Genomic DNA, 18,083 nt, shown 5'->3' on the forward strand with positions numbered 1-18,083 from the left:
ATTGAACCCACGTCTTTGGCATTGAAGGCGGATTCTTTACCACCTGAGCCACCAGGGAAGCCCCAGAATTCAATGTGCAGTGGAGCAATATTTTATGAGCAAGTCTAGGGCATGACTAAACCCTCCGACAAAATGCAAAGTTGCAATGGACGTGTAAGACCAACTGAGTGAGAGATCGCCTTTGAAGTGAACTCACATAGGTTCAAATACTAACTTTGCCTAGTAGAAGATCAAAAAGCAGGAAGCAAAGATACAAACACTCTGGAAGAAAAGTGTGAGGCATGTGTGCTATAAGAATTTTTTAATTTGGTAACTTTAAAAAGAGTTTGCTTAAAAAAAATAAATAAATAAAATAAAAAGAGTTTGCTTATCCTATGTCAGTTAAGCTTACTGAATTGTGAATTGTGAGTTCTCAGTAAGACAACAGTCTGCATAGCTAATAACAAGGTTGGGGGATTCAGACCAGAGTTAATAGTCCAGCTATTCTCAAAGGTTAATAGGGAGAAGACAAAGAGGAGAAATCTAGAAATAAAAGAGGCAAGAAATTTAATATGTTACCAGAAATAATAAATTACTAGAGAATAACTTAAGTCTAGGAAGTTTCTTTTTCTTTTTTTTTAAAGAAACTTGGACCTTTTATCTTATTATTAGAATACAAGGCATATTGATCAACTTATTATTTTGGTACTTTTATCTTGGAAACTACTGCTTAATTTGAGTAAATATTCTCTGTGTATTTTTTACTTGTTTCTGAATAGTGAAATCTAACAAATCACCTCATTCAATTACTCTGATAATATAGGACACACAAGAAGATAAGTATGTCATGATTATTTCAATTTATTTTTTGTTTGTATATGTGTTTGCCTTTACTTTGTGTAACACCCATAAGAAATTACTTATATTTGCATTAAAAACAGAACAAGTTAACATTTTTGCAACTATATTCATAGAATTGAATTTCAAGATTTGGTCATATATCAGTTTGAGCTTTAAAGAGTAAATCCAAAACAATTTTCTACAAAGAATGGAAGAGTTAGGATGGTCTTCTTCAGTCAGGCATTTGTATGTGGTACATTTACTGAATTGCAGTAAACTTCAGCTAAATAAATTATAATATAGAGATAATATTACTTATTTCCAAGAATTTTAAAAAATATGCAATGTAATAAAGTCTGTAAGTAATCTAAAACAATACCTGGCATATAGTAGTTATTTATAAAAATTATTACTTCTTAAAAACTGGTTAATGTATTTAATTTTTAATGACACCTATTAGACTGCTTTTTAGTAGACTTTGCTTATTAATCCAAAATGTACACTAAAACAACAAAAAAAGTTTTAGTTTAAAATATTTTATATTGAAGTGAAAGTAGATTGGAAAGTGAAAGTTAAGGTCGCTCAGTCGTGCTGACTCTTTGCAACCCCATGGACTGCACGTGCATGGAATTCCCCAGTCCAGAATACTGAAGTGGATAGCCATTCCCTTCTCCAAGGGATCTTCCCAACCCAGGGATCAAACCCAGGTCTCTCATTTCAAGCAGATTCTTTACCAGCTGAGTCACCAAGGAAAGCCCATTTTATATTGATTATAGAATAAAACAAAGAAAAGCTAATCTCTTTGTGGTAGAAAAAAGATAATCTGAACTTACTCATGCAAAAGGGGTCGGATAACAGTACCACCATGAGCATGAACTTCATGCATCTGTGTATAGAAGTAGGGCAATAAAGTGTATCTAATATTTAGAATATCCCTTGACATTGCAGAAAAAGTTTTATTCCAGGAAGCAGGATCTTGTCTCTGAAACAAAACAAAATGTAATAGTCATAAGCTCTTGTCCTTGGTTAAGTCATAATTTTCAATACATATTTAAAGGATAAAAAGTAGGGAATAATTTGAATCACCATTGTATGCTACATACGTTCTTCACAAAATTCTTCTGAAGTAATATTTCTATCTCATATGATGGAAAGACAGAGCATAATATTAACACTCTAATAAGAAAATGTAAATTAAGCTCATACATTATTTCATGTAGGTGAACCTACTTAGAGAGCAGTTCATATTTGAATAGGTGACAAATACCCTTCTCAACTGTGGTGATACTGTATAATGAAAAATCTAAGGGAGAAACAGAATGTTATACAAAAGTGGATTGAAATAAACAGAGACGTGCAAAGCCCATCACAGTAACCCTGCACACTGTAATCTCATGAGAAATGAACAAATTTTGATACTGAAGAATTAGTAGTATAGGAAGAAGAGAAGATCAAATTAATATTGCCTAACAAAAAAGAACAGGCCCACCAAATCTGCTCTGGAATCACTCTCCAGGTAAAAAGCCTAAAACTGATACTGGAAAGTTAAAAACTTCTAAATAATGTTATTGTGAGCTTCCCTGGTGGCTCAGTGGTAAAGAAACTGCCTGCCAATGCAGAAGACTCAAGAGACGCTGGTTCAATCCCTGGGTCAGGAGGATCCCCTGCAGGAGGAAATGGCAACCCGCTTGAGTATTCTTGATTGGGAAATTGTCTGGTGGGCTATAGTCCATGGGGTTGCACAACCCACTCAAGCACCCAAACAATGTTATTGCACTTACTGGTTAAAAAATAATAGGGATTTTTGTCATACATTGACATAAATCCCTATTATTTAAAAAAAAAAAGAAAACTACAATATTGTAAAGTAATTAGCCTCCAACTAATAAAAATAAATGAAAAAAATAATAGGGAAATTGATTACTATATTACATTCTACTTTATTAAATTAATCTATTTAATTAAATAGATCTTCCAGCCCAAGGATTGAACCCACGTTTCTTATGTCTCCTGAATTGGCGGGCAAGTTCTTTACCACTAACGCCACCAACCACCTCACTCAAAAAGTTCTTCCAGTTTAGTAAAGTATATATAAAGTATATAGTGCCACCACATATAAATTAGGTCTCATGATTCTCTTTTCCTTTTATTTCTTCTCAACTCATTTTCAAAATGTTTGCTATTTAAATTTGCCCATTTCATGCATTGATACTAATTTTAAATGACTTTTTCTAATTATTTAGTTCAAAGTCAATTATTTTTATTTATTTATTTATTTTTATTGTTCTGTCCAGGTTTGTAAGGATTTCCAGAAGCAGTTTTTGCCCTGGCTTCTCCAAAATTATATACAGCAGTAGTACATATGCCAGTCAACCAAGTCTTGAACCCCAAAGTATAAAGAAACCCCAAATCAGAAAATTCTTAAACTGATGGGCTCAGATGCCCTCAGTAAATGTAAAGAGATTCAAAGCATTCATTTGGAAATCGGCCAGGAAGGGTGAATTCTAGTCAAAGATGCTTAAGGTTAGCGGGACAAAGGAATGAGAGTAAATGCAGTAATTACATACTCTAGTAAATGCACTGTTGTGGTTTCTTGCATATGGATAAAATGCTCCAAGTTGCATCCAGCGGGCACAGAGCTGATACTCTGAATTGTTGAAGAAACCACAGATATCTGCTCCAGTCTAAAATACAGTTATATTTAATGAGTGTTAATAGTGTGTTTTTTAATATTCACAAGTGATGAAGATAAGAGGAATAGAGCTACTTACATATGACATTCCAAAGAGACTAAATTCCATCATACCTAAAAATTAGAAAAGAAAATGGCCGAAATCAATATTTTGATATTTGCTTTTTTCTATATATTTTTTCTAATACTGACCTTTAATTCAATAAAACAGCTTTTCAGATTATTAATACACCTTTTATTTATTCTTCCTATAAAATATATGTATTTTTTACTTTATAGTGTTAATGACATTTATAAAAATAAGACTCCTTGACTCAAGATGACACATTTAGATCACAAAACTGTTATGAACAAATTATAATATAAGACTGTGTTAATGGCTTCCTTGGTTTTATTTTGAAAATAAAAGGCTGTTTCTGTAATTATTTAGCCATAGATCTTATCATTTGAAACAAAATGAATTATCCTTATTAGATAAAATCCCCTGAGGAGTGATCTTTTTCATTAAATAGAATGTATGTGAATTCCCAGCTCTTCTTTTAAAGGAATATTTCTAAACACTGATTAAGTGTTTTCCTTGAATCCTAATATAAATATAAAGAATTTGTAAGTCTATATCTGAAACTGAAAAGTAATCCCTTTAAAATAATAATATTTTATTTACTCTTTATCCAAACATAGTCAGAAAACTTCCAAAATTTGTTTGAGATGTTTCATACTTTAGCATCTACAAGATATTCTTATTCCCTAGACTCCAGAATTTCTATCCGTTTCTTTTCTTAGTTCTATATGTTATATTTCCCAGTTTCTGTCCTTTCACAGAAGGAAACTGAAACCAAAAGGGACAAAATTATTTTCTCAAAATAATCTAGATCCTGCTTTCTGGTCCACTGCTTTTTCATTATGCTATTTATCAGAGAACATGGTGCCAAAAGCATACTCAAAGAAGGACTTATAAAGTATATGAACTAGCAATGGTGAATAGCTAATACAAATATTCAAAAAGAATAATGAGAAAGATGGAGATTCTCACATACCAATGATAGATTTTTCCAAATTGTCCCATGTTGCATAGTTGTCTCCAAGCCAGTGTCCTGACCATCGTCCAGCAGAGGGATATGTGGAACGAGAAATAATAATTCCTCTTTTGCCAGTTGCCTTTTGCAATGCACTAATATAGATGGAGAAGAACTATGAGATCTTATAATATATGAGATATTTTCTTCATATATTTCTACATAGGACCACTTCATTAAGCAAAAGAGTATTTTATTTATGGTGTCTATGCTGTCTCTTCCTATAGCTAGCTCTTTACAAGTGTCTTCTCTCATTATACTATAAAATCCTCACAAACATGGAAGACATCTTTTTTCCCTTCAACCATTTAGCAGAGCAACATGCCTAAGTGGCCCTTTTGCTATTTACCCAGCGAATACAAGCCAACTATTGATATTATCAACTCAACTAATTATATTGTGAGCTCTTGAATGAACTCATTTCATTCTACTTAAACATGTTCTCTTAATAAAGTTTAGGCCCTATTAATGCTTCAACTCTTCTTATTTATAACTTGTCAACAATTAACCTCCATATCACTCTGCAGAGAATCTTTGCTATAATCCTCCCTGGTTTAGAGGGCAGTTTGAAGACAGCAAGGCTTCTGTAGGTCTTAAAAATAAAAATAAAAAAAAAATAAAAATAGTTATTCTGTTTCAAGCATAGAATCTGTCCAAAACCAGATCTCAAGAGAATGGTTTTAAAAATTAGATCATATATTTTTCTTTTCCTCTCTTTCAGTCTTTGAAGAACAAGTTTATTGACTTTATTATTTATTTAAAACATATGCTAGTGTTAAGAATAATGCAATATATTATCTGTATCTCTATTATAAATGTACCAAAAATAAAAAAATCACTATTGTATTAGTTATAAAAATAATTGTTTTTATTTTATTATTCAAAATAAATTATATATGAATAGGGAATATAGAACTATATTGGAAAAATATTTCAAATTCTTAATTAGGCAAATTTGTAACCTATAGGCATGTTATCAATGCATGTAATCATTTCCTTGTTAAAGATGAAACACAGTGTTTGTACTGATTTCTTTATACATAAAATTTCTTCAATGAGACCTTGAGATTCTGGAGGTTTAAGGAATGCCTTAATCTTCTTTGTACTCCTTATACCTAATATAGTGCTTAGCATGTAATTAATTTTTGAATTAATGAATATCTCAAACTTATAGGAACTGAGAATTATTGAAACTGAAATAATGAAACTGGAAATGGTACAGTCTGAATAACTTGAAGAAAAGTATTATGCTTTTCATTCTTTCAGTTTTTTCCAATGTTAAAAAGTCTTACTCGCCATCATTTGTTTAAATGTAATTTATTTATAGCATCCTTTACCATTTGCAAGATCTTTAAATGTATAATGACTATGTTTAATCTCTATAATATCTGAAAGAGAGTTCAACAATTTTATTCTCATATAACTGAAAAAATTAAATAATAAGAAAGTATTTAAAAGATATAAAAAGTTTATGGCTATGCATAAAATGAGCTATTTAACTCAACATTTAAAACATTAATTTTTTAATTTAAACAACAAATATGGTTAAACTGAAAGATTTTATGTACAAGAACAAAATTAACATTAAATGGATGTTCTTTGGAAAACTGTACTATCTTCCTCACAATGCTATTTAAGAGCTGAAAATGGATATTAACATCCCCAAATAACTTATAACATATCATATAACAACGTATCAACTATCTAGGGATTTACCTAATTTTTCCCTGAATTTATTTATACAATTTTAATAGCTGTGGTAAGTTAAAACTGGCTAACTTAGATATACTAAACATTGCACAGCATGTCAGGAACCATGCTAGATTCTGTAATGTGCTCCAGAAATTCAATTTATTGTCCTCTGTGGAAAAAGAAAAAAAAAAAACAACTGTTTTAATTTCCCTTAAATACTTTCATCTCAAGTTATATAAGTTTTGCTAACGGGTTCACCAGTCACCTCTCAATATTTCTGTTATTTTTAATATCTATAGTTTAATGGTTAAAGTGAGGGTAGGCAAGGATAATTGTGCTCCATATTATGTTCCAGTAGGGTTAACTGAAGAAACATTTGTCTCAATGAAAAAGCATTACTCTTAAGAAAGACATCTACTAGTTCTGAATGCCCTTACTTTGGGATTTTGTGAACAAATCTATAGTCAATCATTCATATAATAATATCTTAAATAATTCACCTGTTCTAAGTTGAAAAGAGTTTGGTCCTGGAAATAAGATGTGTGTTTCACTAAGTGAGGAAATATTACCCATACTCTTTACTGCAAAATGATTTTCATTCTTTTACCAACTTTAGTCATCTACTAGAGTACTGGTTTTCAATCCTGGATGCTCATTACAACCACCTAGGGAATTTTTAAAAAATTCAGATGCTTAGCTGCAGTTCAGACTAATTAAAATCAGAATTTATATAGTACAAAAATCTCCAATTTTGTACTATATTTAAAATAGATGACCAATAAAGACCTACTGTAGAGAACAGGGAACTCTACTTAATATTCTATATTAACCTAAATGGGAAAAGAATTTGAAAAGGAATATATATATATATATATAACTGAATCACTTTGCCACACACCTACAAATAACACAACATTGTTAATAAACTATACTCCAATATAAAACAAAATTTTAAAATCTCCAGTTGACTACAATGTGTAGTTAAGAGCCAATGATTTAGAGTTGCACTGTGTAATATGGTGACCATAAGCCACATGGTATTGTTTAATTTAAATTTATGAAAATTAAATTTAAAAAAATTTAAAATTCTTCTCCTGAGTTACACTAGCCATATTTTTCAACAACCATATATGGCTGGTAGCTACCACATTGAACAATCCAGAATTATAGAACATTTCTATCATTGCAGAAAAATCTGTTGCATAGTGTTAATAAAGACTTGATACTTAAAGAATGGACTATGTTTCATTGTTTCATCATTATTAGCCTCATATAAGAATGTGTTTAATAGAGCTATTAGTGGGCTTCCCAGATGTTGTGGTGATAAAAAATCCACCTGCCAATTCAAGAGACATGGATTCAATCCCTGGGTTGGGAAGATGCCCTGGAGTAGGAAATGGCATGACACTATATACTATTCACTCAAATATTCATTAAAAATTATTCTTTGAGCACTTACTATTCCTGAGGCATTGTGTTACTATGAGCTGAGTACATGCTTGGGAACAAAATAAAATGATTCAGGGTCCTTTGGAAATAGGATGAAAATTTAAAATAAATATACAGAGTGAGAGAGAGAGAAAACTATTCTAAGTGCTTTGAATGACCACCAGTAAGGTAAGGTCAGCAGGGAAGGACTCAAAGTAGAAACATTAATATCTAAAAAATAATAGAAAGGATGATTATGAAAATTGCTTACTCATAAGTAGGTTTCAGCTGTGACCATCCATATAGATTGTGAACATCATAATGCAAAACAGATGAGCCATCACTAAGAATCTGCTCTGTTTCCATACACATGGTTCTGAAATGTAATCCATCAGTTCTTTGTGTGAGTTCTGGGGAGAATCAATGAAAAAACATTAATACGTTATAAAGTCATCTATATTGAAGCATGTAACCTGTAGTAATAAGCTATTTTGGTAAAACATTAATCACCATTTGAAGAGAGTACTTTTTAACCAATTGTGCACTTTGTGCACTTTGTTTATGCTAATTTTAAATTAAAAACTGATTTGCAATTGTAAATGATTGCAATTACAATTGTGACTGGAAAATATGTGCAAGATTTTACTCTATTTAGTAACAAAATTGTTAATAATTAACATGAATTCATAAAACCGTGAAAAATGTACTCCTTAAAATCTACTACATTTTATGCATTTAGATGAGAAATACTGATTAAATAGATTTTTTTGTCTAAAAAGACTCCATTTGCTAACATAAAGCCCTGGGATAAAGAGCCAGGCAAATGCTATAACAGCACTATCTCTTGATCCAATTTTTTCTCAGTTTCAGATTAAAATTTTCAGAGCTTTACCATCACTTTACATGTTAACCATTTATGCAGTTTACTGTATAGAGGAGTATGTGGATGAATGCCAAAAGACTGTGCTTTTCTCTCCTAGGTCAGGGACAACCAAGGAAGTGTTGTTAGCATTCTTTCACTTTCTCCCTAGTAAAGAAAAACTTAAAAAAAAAAAAAAAAAAAAAAAACTGTATAAAAGATTAAAAGTTTTCTTTTAAAACAATATTGAGGATTCTCAAATCTGGGAAGATTCATAAGAAAATCAAAGTAATCAAATTTAGAAATGTATTCATATAGGTAAAGCAAGTTTCTTGACTTTTTTTTTTGTCTCTCAAAGGAATTTTAGATGGTCTAGATGATATTGGTGAGCTGAGTATGTGGTCCAGTGTGCAAATGGGTAGTGAGAATTGGGAATGTGAATCCTATTCTCCAGATCATAAAGTATATAAACCTGATAAATAAAAGATAATAACATGATAACATCAAAGGTATAACAGCAATATTGTACCTGGGAAATAAGGTGGATAATTTAGCTCTGTATTTCTGCATTGATTAGTAGTTGTTCCATTTACAAAACTTGCTGGTTCATTCATGTCCTTAAAGAGAGAAAGAAAAGTAAACAAAAAACAAATTTATGGCATATCTTCTTAAAAAGAACTAATTCAGAAACTCAATAAATTGAAATAACATATCCAAATAACACTTTTTAAAAAAGCAAAAATATAAGACAATCTCAACAATATTAAAGAATTTAGTTTAGCTCAGTATTTCTTAACATTTTACAGTTCATGTCTCCTTTTTAAATATAAAATGTCCTATTTTTCTCTGTAGATAAAACCTCCATGTAAAAGTGAATTTTTTTCTGTGTTTCTAGACATAAAACTAAATTATAATACTGTATATTCCCCCATGTTTTTCCCTCCACTTCTGCCCTGGCACTTTGTATAATTTTTATTTTTGAACAATGGCTTGTGGTTTTTAAAACTGCAAGATATAGTTTACAAATACAGAAAACTTCAAAAAGTCTCTCTATTGAGTACACATTTTAGAATCTTAGTAGCCACATATAAGGGGACCATCATATAAATGTTTAAATTAGTTGCCAGTTAAAGGTGAGGAGGAAATGACAACCCACTCCAGTGTTCTTGCCTCGAGAATCCCAGGTACGGAGGAGCATGGTGGGCTACAGTTCATGGGGCCGCAAAGAGTTGGACACAACTGAAGCGACTAACACACACATTTAAAGGTGATTCCTTTAGCATAAAAAGGTTATTTTTTCTGGAAGGAGATATAATTCTTGGGGATTATTTAATAAAATCCCTTATAGTGCACAACTTTATACATAAAATAAAACTGTATTTCCCATTAATTTTAAAAATACATACAATTTTACATCCTCAAATCTTGTACATAATGTCACCTCTATAAATTTCTTTAATTAAAAAAGTAAGTAAATTAACACAGACATGCTGAAAAATCAACAGATAAGTTCACCTACAAAAATCTAGAGAAGCATTATGTAAAATCCCCTGTATTAAATGTTTACTTGTGATATAGTAAATTCATCTTATGTTATCTCAAAATTTTATTACTAAAACTCTTATATCAATACTTTAAAGTTACACATAAAATTAGAATATTATTTAAAGGAGGATTTTGCTACATCTGTAAGAGACTATGACTTCTTAAACCAAAGACTGACAGTTGAGTGTGAGATTTATTCCTACACTGAATGAAAATAAAAATAAATATTTATAAGCACTTATAAATCATTAAAGAGACTATTTTGGTTTCTTGGTAAAGTTGAAATTCAATTCTAATATTCAGGGAAAAGCAGCCAAATACTTAAATTTAATTGTTAAAACTGTGTTTTAGCAGTTCTTTGCATAAGAAAGTTCTACAGAAAAAATGAGTGAGATAATTTCATAAAGAATACTTTGCTAAGATTATTAGAATTTAGTACAATTTTTACATAATCAGTACACAATAAATAACATAAATATAAGTTTCTGAAAGTTTACTTACAATCCACAAGCCATCAAACTTCATCTGGTTATTGTAAAAATCTATAATTTCCCTTGCCCACCACTCTGCTGTGGAATTCCTGAAGAAATCTGGAAAAGCTACATGAGCTCTGAAAGCCTGTAAAAACAAAAATTAGACCCACATGTAGAAAGTCGTAAGAGAAATCTTATATTTCAGTGAGACGTTTATCTATCAGATTCACAAGTTGTGAACAAGTGATAGTAAAGGCAACTTAATCTCAACTCTAATGAATGAATCTCCATGATCTTCCTCCAACAATCAAGTCTATGTGTGTCCTTAAATCTAAACTGAGTTTCTCACAGACAGCATATATATAACTTACAAACTGTTAGCTAGACTAAGAAAAAAGAGAAAGTTAAATAAAATCAGATATGGAAGATAAGAATTACAACTGATGCCACAGAAATAGAAAAAAGATGGTAAGAGGCCATGATAAACAATTATACAACAGACTGGATAACCTAGAAGAAATGGACACATTCCTAGTTTCACACAAACTAACAATATCAGATGAGTAGAGATAGAAGCATCCTCAACCAAACTATCAGCAAATAACATTCAACAGCACATCAAAGGGATCATACACCGTGAATAAGTGGTATTTTTCCCTGTGAGCCAAGGATTATATAACACACAAAAATCAATTACTGTGATACAGCACATCAGCAGAATAAATGATAAAAATCACATGGCCATATCAATAACAGTGCTTCCCTAGCGGCTTAGTGGGTAAAGTATCCACCTGCAATGCAGGAGACACAGGAGATGAGGATTTGATCCCTGGGTCAGGAAGATCTGTGGAAGGAATTGGCAACCCACTCCAGTATTCTTGCCTGAAAAATCCCAAGGACAGAGGAGCATAGTGGGCTACAGTCCAAAGGGTCCCAGAATCAGACACGACTGAATGACTAAGCATAAGCATATCAATAAACAATGCAGAAAATGTATTTGATAAAATTCAACACTTTCATGATTAAAAAAAAAAATTGTCAAAAAACTAGGAAAGAAAGAAATTACCTTAATATGATGAAGACTATATATTAAATGCCCATAGCTAATATCATACTCTTTAGGAAAACATTTTCAGTTTTTTAGTTCAAATAAGAATCAAGGTGCAGAAGAGCTGCGGCTGCGACCGTTGGCACAGAAGCGCAATCGAAAGGAGCCACCCCTCGTCCCAGGTACCGCCGGCGGCTGCGCTTTGCTGGGGCAACCATGAAGAGATACCCCACGTCCACGGTAAGAGAGACCCAAGTAAGACGGAGGCACTGAGAGAGGGCATCAGAGGGCAGACAGACGGAAACCACACCACAGACAACTAGCCAATCTGATCACATGGACCACAGCCTTGCCTAACTCTATGAAACTAAGCCATGCCGTGTGGGGCCACCCAAGACGGACGGGTCCTGGTGGAGAGGTCTGACAGAATGTGGTCCACTGGAGAAGGGAGTGGCAAACCACTTCAGTGTTCTTGCCTTGAGAACCCCATGAACAGTATGAAAAGGCCAAAAGATAAGACACTGAAAGAGGAAGTTCCCAGGTCGGTAGGGGCCCAATATGCTACTGGAGATCAGTGGAGAAATAACTCCAGAAAGAATGAAGGAATAGAGCCAAAGCAAAAACTACACCCAGTTGTGGAAGTGACTGGTGATAGAAGCAAGGTCCGATGCTGTAAAGAGCAATATTGCATAGGAACCTGGAATCAAGGTCCATGAATCAAGGCAAATTGGAAGTGGTCAAACAGGAGATGGCAAGAGTAAGCATCAACATTCCAGGAATCAGCAAATTAAGATGGACTGGAATGGGTGAATTAAATTCAGATGACCATTATATCTACTACTGTGGGCAGGAATCCCTTAGAAGAAATGGAGTAGCCATCATGGTCAACAGAAGAGTCCAAAATGCAGTACTTGGATGCAATCTCAAAAATAAGAAAATGATCTCTTTTTATTTCCAAGGCAAACCATTCAATATCACAGTAATCCAAGTCTATGCCCAGACCAGTAATGCTGAAGAAGCTGAAATTGAACATTTCTATGAAGACGTACAAGACCTTTTAGTATTAACACCCCAAAATGATATCCTTTTCATTATAGGGGACTGGAATGCAAAAGTAGGAAGTCAAGAAACACCTGGAGCAACAGGCAAATTTGGCCTTGGAGTACAGAATGAAGCAGGGCAAAGGCTAATAGAGTTCTGCCAAGAGAACATACTGGTCATAGCAAACACCCTCTTCCAACAACATAAGAGAAAACTATACACATGAACATCACCAGATGTTCGAACCAAAATCAGATTGATTATATTCTTTGCAGGCAAAGATGAGAAGCTCTATACAGTCAGCAAAAACAAGACTGGGAGCTGACTGTGGCTCAGACCATGAACTCTATATTGCCAAATTCAGACTGAAATTGAAGAAAGTGGAGAAAACCACTAGACCACTCAGGTCTGACCTAAATCAAATCCCTTATGACTATACAGTGGAAGTGAGAAATAGATTTAAGGGACTAGATCTGACAGACAGAGTGTCTGATGAACTATGGATGGAAGTTCATGACATTGTACAGGAAACAGGACTCAAGACCATCCCCAAGAAAAAGAAATTCAAAAAAGCAAAATGGCTGTCTGGGAAGGCTTTACAAATAGCTGTGAAAAGAAGGGAAGTGAAAAACAAAGGAGAAAAAGAAGGATATACCCACTTGAATACAGAGTTCCTAAGAATAGCAAAGAGAGATAAGAAAGTCTTCCTCAGTGATCAATGCAAAGAAATAGAGGAAAACAATAGAAGAGGAAAGACTAGAGATCTCTTCAAGAAAATCAGAGATACCAAGGGAACATTTCATGCAAAGATGGGCTCAATAAAGGACAGAAATGGTATGGACCTAACAGAAGCAGAAGATATTAAGAAGAGGTGGCAAGAATACACAGAAGAACTGTACAAAAAAGATCTTCATGACCCAGATAATAGTGATGGTATGATCACTCACCTAGAGCCAGACATCCTGGAATGTGAAGGCAAGTGGGCCTTAGGAAGCATCACTACAAACAAAGCTAGTGGAGGTGATGGAATTCCAGTTGAGCTATTTCAAATCCTAAAAGATGATGCTGTGAAAGTGCTACACTCGTATGCCAGCAAATTTGGAAAACCCAGCAGTGGCCACAGGACTGGAAACAGTCAGTTTTCGTTCCAATCCCAAAGAAAGGCAATCCCAAAGAATGCTCAAACTGCCGCACAATTGCACTCATCTCACACACTAGTAAAGTAATGCTCAAAATTCTCCAAACCAGGCTTTAGCAATACATGAACCATGAATTTACAGATGTTCAAGCTGGTTTTTGAAAAGGCAGAGGAACCAGAGATTAAATTGTCAACATCTGCTGGATCATCAAAAAAGTAAGAGAGTTCCAGAAAAACATCTATTTCTGCTTTATTGACAATGCCAAAGCCTTTGACTGCATGGATCACAATAAACTGTGGAAATTTCTGAAAGAGATAGGAATACCAGACCACCTGACCTGCCATTTGAGAAACCTATGTGCAGGTCAGGAAGCAACAGTTAGAACTGGACATGGGACAACAGACTGGTTCCAAATAGGAAAAGGAGTACGTCAAGGCTCTATATTGTCACCCTATTTCTTTAACTTCTATGCAGAGTACATCATGAGAAATGCTGGGTTGGAGGAAACACAAGCTGGAATCAAGATTGCCAGGAGAAAATCAATAACCTCAGATATGCAGATGACATCACCCTTATGGCAGAAAGTGAAGAGGAACTAAAGAGCCTCTTGATGAAAGTGAAAGAGGAGAGTGGAAAAGTTGGCTTAAAATTCAACATTCAAAAAACTAACATCATGGCATCTGGTCCCATCACCTCATGGCAAATAGATGGGGAAACAGTGGAAACAGTGGCAGACTTTATTTTTCTGGGCTCCAAAATCACTACAGATCGTGATTGCAGCCATGAAATTAAATGATGCTTACTCCTTGGAAGGAAAGTTATGACCAAGCTAGACAGCATATTAAAAAGCAGAGACATCACTTTGTCCCCAAAGGTATGTCTAGTTAAGGCTATGTTTTTTCTAGTGATCATGTATGGATATGAGAGTTGGACTATAAAGAAAGGTGAGTGCCGAAGAATCGATGCTTTTGATCTGTGGTGTTGGAGAAGACTCTTGAGAGTCCCTTGGACTGCAAGGATATCCAGCCAGTCCATCCCAAAGGAGATCAGTCCTGGGTGTTCATTGAAAGGAGTGATGTTGAAGCTGCAACTCCAATACTTTGGCCACCAGATGCGAAGAGCTGACTTATTTGAAACGACCCTGATGCTGGCAAAGATTGAGGGCAGGAGGAGAAGGGGGTGACAGAGAATGAAATGGTTGGATGGCATCACCGACTCGATGGACATGGGTTTGGGGAGACTCTGGGAGTTGGTGATGGACAGGGAGGCTGGCATGCTGTGGTTCATGGCATCCCAAAGTGTCGGACATGACTCAGTGACTGAACTGAACTGAACTGAAGAAACGAGGTAAGGCTGCTCACTCACAACTTCTATTTAACATAGTCCTAGCCAGAATAACTAGGCATAAATAAGGGGGAAAGAAGCATCCTAACCAGAAAAGAAGAACTGAAAGTGTCTCTGTTTGTAGATGATGTAATCTTATACTCAGAAATCCTAAAGAACACACACATACAATTATTAGAATTAATAAATAGGTTCAATAAAGTTGGAAGATTACAAAATCGACATGCAAAAATCAGCTACACTTCTGTACACTAACAATAAACTATTTGAAAGGAAAATTAGGAAAGTAGTCCCATATAAAATAGCAATAAGCAATAATAAAGTACTTAGAAATAAACTTGACTAAAGAAATAAATGATTTGAATATCAAAAACTACAATACATTACTGAAAGATATCTAAGAAGAAACAGACAAATAGAAAGATAACCAATGTTCATGGACTGAAATAATATTGCTAAGAGATCCACAGTACTGAAAGTAATCCATAGATTCAATGTAACCCCCATCAAAATCCCAATGACATATTTAACAGAAACAGAAAAAGCAATCTTCCAACTTATTTGGAAACACAAAAGTCCTTGAATAGTTCCTTAATCATCATAATCTTGAGTAAGTAGAACAAAGCTGAAGGCATCAGGTTTCCTGACTTCAAGATATATTCCAAAGTTACAGTAGTGAAAAGCAAGGTCTTAGCATAAAAATAAACATACAGGCCAATGGCACAGAATAAAGAGCCCAGAAATCAATCCACACATGTATAGTCAACTGATCTTTGACAAGAGTGCAAGAATATGCAATGAGGAAAGTATAGTCTCTTTAGCAATTGGTGCTGGAAAAACTGGATATTCACATACAGAACAGTGAAATCACTAATTATTAAATCTAAGTGCTGAATTTCTTTTAGTTCTACAATTAATCAATATGAAACTTACCTTAACAGCTTCATCCTCAGTTAGACTTTCATCTATTGTCACATTAGGCAAATCTGGCCAAACCTATAAAAAAAGAAGAAATGAGAAACCAGTTCAAAATAAATTCAGTGTGGTATGACTTTTGTAAATAAAGTATAATAAAGTTTTATAAGCAAATAATAAAAAATAGTTCCTTCATATATTTGCTTAGTTTGTGTTTTGGCATGTGTATCATTTGCAAACTATTTCCATTTTCCACATTAATCTTCTCTTTAATATGGCAAATAAAAAAAATCCAACCTTGGTGTTGGTAGTAATTTTGAAAACAATGCATGTAACCAAATGGTCTAATCAACAATTAATTTGAAATACATACACCAAATCTAATTTAATGTGATATATTAAAATTGTTTCTACACTTACTCCAGGATAACAATTGAAAAACAAAAAAATATATATTTTTATATGAAAGGAATTGAATATTTGAGTTGGATGAAGCCATACTGAGGCATATAATCCTCTTGGTTTCCACAGTAGTACTGAAATCCTTCTCTCTACCATATTCCTACTCCAGTCCCTGCCTCTTAGCCTACCAATGTTTCTTCTACTCCAATCACAAACACAAAACAGGGCTCAATCATGCCAAAAGCTCTGGGATTTAAATCTATGTTGTAGAAAGTAGAATCTGCAGAAGGGTAATTACATATAAGAGATTAGTTGCTGATAGAGAATAGTGCTTAAAAGGTAGAAAAATGAGAAAATGTAGAAAAATATAGAATTAAAAGAAAGTAGGAGGGAAACAATCCCTTTTAATAATCAATATTCTATACTTGCATGTTTCTTAAAACATTGCGATTTTTCAGCTTTTACCACAGAATTTTTTCTATTTTCCTTTAATTTTTTATTTTGAAATACTTTCAGACTTATAGAAAAGTCACAAACAATATCCTACTGTTTTTCTATACCCTTCACAGCGCTTCTCCTAATAGTAACATATTTATAACAATGGTACAATTATCAAAATCAAAAAGTTAACATTAATAGAATATTACTAACTAATCTATAGTTAGTATTCGAATTTCACCATGTTCGCCATGTTCGAATTTCATCACTTTTATCACTAATGTTAATATTTTTGGTCTAAGATCCAAATAGACTTGCACATTGCATTTAATTACATCTCCCACTATGGAAATTGCTTTCATTCTAATTGTGACTAGTGGATTTTTTTCTTTACTCTTTAAAAAAATGTATTCTATATTGGAGTATAGTTGATTAACAATATTGTGTTAGTTTCAGATATACAGTAGTTATGTTATACATATACATGTATCTATTGTTTCTGAAATTCTTTTCCCATTTAGGTTTTTATAGAGTATTGAGCACCTTTACTCTTTATGTATAAGCCAAAGGAGGATATTTTCTACAATGTATTAATATACTCACATCTGAATATTATTGTCTAAATGAAATACAATGAATTATTTTCCCTGTTCAAGTAAGGAATATAAGTATAGCTTTTAAAATCATATAAGATGTTTTAAAGAGAATTACAAATATTAAATGACTTTTGTAGTATAGAATAATGAATAACCATCTTATTGTTGGTAATTTTATAATAAAACACAAAGGTACCAAGAAATATAATAAAAAACAATTAAAAATAAAACAAATAGTATTTGGACATATGATGTATGAATTCTTTCTGTTTCTAATAGTTTGGACTGAACTCATGGAGTATCTATTATTTTATTTATTAGCTATTAAATCATTATATCTCTTCTTCTGAATATGCCTTAACAGTTGCTTAATTAAGTAGACAGTTTCAATGAAATAGCACTTTTACACTTATTTTATTTCAAGCTATCAATTCAATACCTTTGCCCAACAAATATCATTTGTGTTAGGCCATTTGACAAAGACATCTTTCTCCTGTCCTCTTTCAAAGGCAGGGTAAGGCTTTGTTTCATTTCCTGAAATTGCTGGATCCTAAAATGAAAATGAAATACGAAACA

At 33.1% G+C, this 18,083-nt stretch overlaps 1 protein-coding gene across 3 annotated transcripts in view; it reads right to left on the minus strand.

Annotated features, from left to right (window-relative positions):
* Positions 1 to 18,083, minus strand: part of SI (sucrase-isomaltase) — a 111,786-nt gene that overhangs the window by 20,453 nt on the left and 73,250 nt on the right. For 2 of the 3 annotated variants that reach the window (XM_061168259.1, XM_061168260.1), the window contains 9 exons: positions 17,947 to 18,057; positions 16,090 to 16,152; positions 10,613 to 10,729; positions 9,096 to 9,183; positions 7,979 to 8,117; positions 4,549 to 4,682; positions 3,591 to 3,625; positions 3,387 to 3,503; positions 1,653 to 1,801 (listed from right to left, as the gene is read on the minus strand). In XM_061168259.1, the coding sequence (XP_061024242.1) occupies positions 1,653 to 1,801; positions 3,387 to 3,503; positions 3,591 to 3,625; positions 4,549 to 4,682; positions 7,979 to 8,117; positions 9,096 to 9,183; positions 10,613 to 10,729; positions 16,090 to 16,152; positions 17,947 to 18,057 (953 nt within the window). Of the gene's footprint in view, positions 1 to 1,650; positions 1,802 to 3,386; positions 3,504 to 3,590; positions 3,626 to 4,548; positions 4,683 to 7,978; positions 8,118 to 9,095; positions 9,184 to 10,612; positions 10,730 to 16,089; positions 16,153 to 17,946; positions 18,058 to 18,083 lie in introns of all 3 variants that reach the window. The other variant, XR_009697096.1, reaches the window with a different exon arrangement.

Source organism: Dama dama, chromosome 19 (assembly GCF_033118175.1).
Source record: "Dama dama isolate Ldn47 chromosome 19, ASM3311817v1, whole genome shotgun sequence".
NCBI classification, from domain to species: domain Eukaryota; kingdom Metazoa; phylum Chordata; class Mammalia; order Artiodactyla; family Cervidae; genus Dama; species Dama dama.